General features: G+C 32.1%; 1 protein-coding gene across 1 annotated transcript; it reads right to left on the minus strand.

Annotated features, from left to right (window-relative positions):
* Nucleotides 1–799: 799 nt before the first annotated feature.
* LOC107190421 (cysteine-rich venom protein 6-like) lies at nt 800–1213 on the minus strand. Its single transcript, XM_015579218.1, has 2 exons — nt 1162–1213; nt 800–915 (listed from the first exon to the last, which is right to left on the minus strand). The coding sequence occupies exons 1-2, from the start codon at nt 1211–1213 to the stop codon at nt 800–802; spliced, it is 168 nt and encodes a 55-aa protein (XP_015434704.1).
* Nucleotides 1214–6292: the final 5079 nt, after the last annotated feature.

The following is a 6292-nucleotide window of genomic DNA, read 5'->3' on the forward strand; positions in this document are numbered from 1 at the left end:
GTAGTTTTAGTTAATCTAGAAACTCTTAATTTTTTGCTCTTGGAGAAGTGGCTTCTATTTTTATTTTTCATGAACTTATGTTTGATCGTTCATTCAAGATCTTAATCTACCTAAGTATCAAAGTAGTCAAGCTCCTCAGTTGTATTAACAGAAATAAAGTTTTAGTTTATTCAATCAAAGTTAAACAGTTCCTTTGAGTACTTAGACAATAATAGCACTTTTAGTAACCAATATTCATAATCCCGACGAAAGAATTCATGTCGTTGACCTAACAAACGGTGTTAGTTATTTATGCACCACACGATAGAAATATCTCACAAAGATAAGGATTCAGAAATTATACAGAAAACATAAAATGGACGTCCAATTTATTATTTTATATACTTAGCTCTAATTATAATATTAAACAGCTGTTTGTATAGTATAGGGATTATAAACCTTTCGAGAACGGAAGTTCAAAATAAAATTTCAATATACAATAGCAATTGAGATCTTTATTTCATCATTATAAGAATAGCTCAAAATATTAATTACAAATAAGTTATTTTACAATTTAACAAAGTATTCAATAACAAGAGCTACAATAAACAATTAACAATGCGATTTAGGAACGCAACGTCCCTCTTTATTTTTCAAAAGGCCGCATCTGCATACACAATCCGGCATACATTGCTGAAACGTAAGTTGCAAACGCACAGTCAGATGAGGTATCAATAAATAATTGATTTCGTGTCAATATTTCCAAAATTCGATTTACACTGACAAATTGAAGTTTTTCCATGTTCAAAAATATATATTTCTACATAATACTAACCAAAGTGCAAGGTCTCGGTTTAGGATTCTCGCAGGTTAATGGGCAGGCACTTGCGCAGGATTTCCAAGTTGAATTCGGTGGACACACTCGTCCTGCAGATGCTGTTTAATTCATTAAACGATTTGTTAAAAGCACGAAAATGTATTCTTATAAAATCTTACACAAAAAATGCTACAAAGTGAAAAATCCTCAGTCAGAAGTTACAGCATCTTAAACTGTTTATTTAACATTTCCACTACAATTGGAAAGTTATATAAGTCATAAATAGAAAATAACTTTTAGGACAATATGTATACTCTGTGAATTCTATCACAATATAGTAGCATTAGTGGTATTTCGGTACTTACAGATAGACATCATAGCGAAAATCGCGAACAACAAAATAAGGAAACGAGACATCTTGTTCTTGTCGTTTGTTCGTAGGAAGCTTCCAGTTGACCCTGATGTATGCTTGCAACAACTTTTATACCAGCAAGTCTTCCTGTTTTAGTCCTATCTTGTATAGGTATGGCTTAAGTGAAGCAAACAGTAATATAGCAGAAGTAGAAAGATAAGAAATGTAAAAACATTTCCTGATAATTATTCTAGGTAATATTCTCACAGCTGTACCTTCTTTATGAATATGAAACAGGGTCATTTCATCTTAATTTGACGCATGACAAAACGATAACAGCCTGTTGTATCCTCTTATCTTATTATGCTTTTTTCTCTACTTCTAATTTTAGGATATCCAGCAAATCATAATATAACGAAGAGATGCAACCATTTTTTTATGCAAACTTTAACATAATTAAATAATAAATAGACTCACTAGCCACTTACAATTCGAAAGCATTCGTATAAACGAATCTTCATAGGAACAAATTTTATTCTACAGTTTCAGTTTGCTTTGACACGTGAAATCATCTGCGTCTTGTTTGTACCACCCTTTATACTAATAAGTATAAAATAAGAAATTGATTTAATACTAACTAAAAATATCTTTAGTTGGTCTGTTTTTAATAAATTACTGTGAAGTTTATCGATATTAATTGACATTTATTGCATTCTATATTTATTCAGTCATTGTTTGCTACTGTCTCTGAATATTAGCGCAGAGCTAAAACACTAAGCATACGGAAGTTGCAATAAACACCCTGTGGAAAATCAACAACTTGATAGTGAAGAAATTCAATTGAATTGTATGATTAATACTTTCAAGACCGTTATGTGATAGACACGGAAATTCTGTTTGTCGAAGATTATTTGATCCGAAAGAGTGCCAATGATACTTTATCTTTCGTACGTAACATCCTGTAAATAATTTGAAGGACTGCAATTCTTTTGCAAGGTTCGTTTTACGGGTTAATAGACAGCGATAAGTACGACCTTACGTAGAACATATGCATATAATCACACTGGGTAAACTGCGAAGATAACGAAAAAATTCGGGATAAAGATTTAATTTTTAGAGTTAAAGTGTAATTGTTAGGAAACATTTTCACCCCTTATTTCTTCCATTATTATTTTTGGGCTTTTCTTCAATTGTTTATAATGTAATATAGTGAGTATATAAAATGATTCCATTTAAAAAAGGCAAGACCTTCGTATAATCTCTACATATAGTTTCACATAGAGAATAATGTGCCACCGATTATTGACGTGCTCGTAACGAATAACCTTTAATAAACAGAATTTTCATTTCTCATTCAAGTTTAGAAACATTGTACTGAAACATATTTATCCCTCAACATTGTGTACATATGTCATTTGACACTGAGAAAGAAGTTACTCATGACTATGCGAAGTGTAATGAATATTTATAAGAGCCACATGTTGTAGACAAAGTTTAATGGTGCTTCAAAATATGTATAAGCGAGGAATTTGCAGATGGACAACATGTATTTTGAGCAGGATGCTCGTAATAGACCAAATTCCACCATCATTACTTTACGACACAACATCCATGAGAATTCTAGCGACAAGTATGTAATAGAAACTTTCAGGTATGTGAGGAATATCTACAAGAATCATTCAATAAATAAACAAACGCCTGTTGTTTTAATATGGATTATTCAATGAATCTCACAATTTACCTATTTTTCGACATAATCTCCTGCTACAATTGTGTACTTGTCCCATTGGTTTACTAACTTTTTCATGCCAACAGCAAAGAATTCTTTGTCTTATTGTCTCAGCCAGTTTTGAACATTAGCTTTCGCTTCTTCGTTGCTGTGAAACTTATTTCCATGTTATGGATCCTCGAGGATGACAAATTGTGCCAACGCTTAGATTACAATTTTCAACAGCTTGTTCTACTGTAACACGTCTGTCACTTTCAATAAGTTCGTTAATGATTGCAGAACTGAAGTTGAAATCTCGATTGGTCGTCCCACACGTTGCCTATCAGTACCTATGTTTAAGTTGATCAGCTCATTTGTAAGAATTTATTCGATTCATACGACTTGTACCGTATTATTTAAGCTTTCTGGATTAAATTTCAGATGATTTTACACCCTCAAAATCCAAGAATCTTAGCTCTATTATGTGATCTTTGCTCATTAAAATTCATTTTTGGATTTCACGTACACTCTAATATTATGGTCAGTTATAGCAGTAATACTATAGTCGTTATAGCAGTTTTAAATGCCCACTGTTTGCCAATAACACTTTCTTTGTAATAATTCTATTTAAAAGCCAGAATACCATTATACCCTTTTCTTTCTTTTCCCTTCTCGATGCATAAGACCCACCACCTTCTCGTGGTTTCCATCGAGCAATGACCCTTTCCTTTTGTATAATTCAAGAAGTAACAAGTCCAAGTTTCTAGACAGAATTATTACAAAGAAAGTGTCATTGGCAAAGGTAGGCACTTAAGACTACTACAAAAATAGAAATAACACCACTTAAATGGATTATGAGCGCTTAAAAAAGGGATTAGAATACAGGAAAATAATCAAAATGCTTATTCTGGGAGCACCAAGAATCTCATATCGTCGACTGCAATACTGTATGACTTAATTGATATCATCCATATTATCCTCAATTTAAAAATTCTAACGCATAATCAGACCCGTACATCAATGGAAATAGTCATGAAGTTGTTTGTATTCTTAATAGTAGCTGATTCCAGAAATAGCTAGATATGCAATTCGAGATATTTGATACGAGATTAGTTTACACAAACTCTAAATAGCAATATTACTGAAAGCAAATAAAGTCGAGAAGTCATTATAAAGGGAGACCGATTATCAGTTCATGATATCGGTTAGTCGAATAATTGGTCCTGGAAAACCACAGCTCCATGTACGTTAAAAAATGGTTGGAACCAAGACGATTTTGAAAAACGAATTTTTATCACAGGGACGATCGGATAATAGCAAAAACAAATATTTGAAATGTTCCGTTACGCAATGTAATGAAATAGTGCATGACCCCGCACTCTCGAACAAAAATAAATGGAAGAACGTCATCTTTGTCTATAATTTTATATTCTGAATTACCTTTACGTACATTTAATAATTCCTGAATAGCATCATAATAACAATTTTCAAAAAAATCCAGTATGTATATTGTATTTTCAGTTAAAGCTTTGTGTAACATACTTTAAGCTCACTTGAGAATAGTAGAAAGTATATTTTTCCGTGCTTCGTTCAACATGTAAAAATTATTTCATAAAATAAGAAAAGTCTCCTATAAACCATTCGTGACTCGTTCTACGTTCCAATAATCGATATTTGAACTGACTGGCATTTCCGATGATCGATGCTCTACCGTATTACATTAAATTAAAGTAGGTTGCAAGTCATTCTCGAACTACCAGATATTCAAGAATGAATTTGCAGAATATTTTACAACTGCTTATATCCAGTAGCACAAAAAATACAAATGGCATTAGAAATGTTTCCCATACAGAGAGGCAGACACGCTGAATATATTTGCATTATGAAAGTAATACAAGCCTTGTAATTTTTAATAAGTCTTTTGCATGTGTATTTGTTCATTGCAATTTTCATTTCTCTTGTTACGTAAGTATGCAAAATTTGATAATTTTATGTGTATTTATACCAATGCTCTCAAGTTAATATTTTCTGTGTAAAGAATGGAAAATTACGGAAGAGAAACTAATTTTCTTTCTGCATTTCATTTGTACTTCTCAATTTTGCAGTTCTCACTGATATCGTGAAAGTAATAATTACATTTGTTTAACTTCGAGCTTTTTTTATTTATTAATTTAGACTTTATTTAGGGAATCCAAAAGTGTAGGAAACTTTTCATACATTGAAACTAATTTTACAACGTTTAATTTATTAAATTAGTATAACATATTCTGACAAAGAATAGAATTCGTAAAATATATCAGGGTTAAGTATTTAAAATAAATAAAAACAGATGATGGAATAAATTGAAATTCGCCTAAAGTCTTTCTTTGTATTTACAGTTGAAAGTTTTAAGTCAAACTCAGAGATAAACTTTATTAAACTCCATAAGACGTTGTTTTCGGTTCTATTACAGATTGCTTTTTAACCAGGAAAGTACAATTAAGAATGTTTCCTAAGAATTAGTATACAATTTTTTAGTTTACTTTCACGAACATAGATTTGTAACAATAATTATATAAACATACCTGTATTTGATTGTAGAACGTAAGTAATTATACTTTCACTGGTAACATTTTTTGAACTTGAATAAAATCGAAGAGTCGCTAAAAGACCGACATTTAATATGCAAAAATGTATTATGTTTGAAACAAAATTGAATTCGGCAATTTTTAATTTATGAATTTAACAAATTTAATTGTATTTATAAAAGCACATTTAAATGTCTTTGAATGCATTTATGGAGGTCCACTTGCATTAATAAATTTTCCGTAATAAAGACGCATGGTCTGTTCCAACAAAATAATTCATCTGGGTTAGATGTTTATCGTTCAAGCTTACACGGCAGACCTATTTCGAGAGTTTAGCTATGCCTCGTACTGGCTGCTTACACCGTACGTTTTTGTAGGAGGAAGCTTTGTGTTTTCACAGGCGAATAGATCTTAAACAGACGACTCTAACATCGCTAATTCATGAGGTATCAAGAACAAGTGTGTTAATTACGGTACCTACAGAAGGAGCCATATTCACGAAGGATTTTCGACCGCAAAAAGGAAACAAACCTGTAACACTCGCTTCGTAATCGATGAAAAGGAAACGACGCGTCCCGTTGCAGCGGAGCATGACGGAAAGAACGGAAATAGAAAAAAGTTATGAGGAAGCTGGGTATTTCTTGTTTCTGGATCAGGATAGCAAGGCCCCTTTCTGCCAAGAAATTGTCGAGATTTTACTCTAGGAGTTTAGAAAGAACGACTGGGTAGGATGAGTCTGAGGCTGAACGCTCGGTTATTCATCATTGCACAGGATAAAGTTTTGAAAATAGTTTTACAAGTATTTGTAAAGGCAACTTTCGAACAAGATCATCGAACAAAAGGAATGTAGACAGTCTGCTGGTATGTAT

Source organism: Dufourea novaeangliae, unplaced genomic scaffold (assembly GCF_001272555.1).
Source record: "Dufourea novaeangliae isolate 0120121106 unplaced genomic scaffold, ASM127255v1 scaffold199, whole genome shotgun sequence".
Classification (NCBI taxonomy): Eukaryota; Metazoa; Arthropoda; class Insecta; order Hymenoptera; family Halictidae; genus Dufourea; species Dufourea novaeangliae.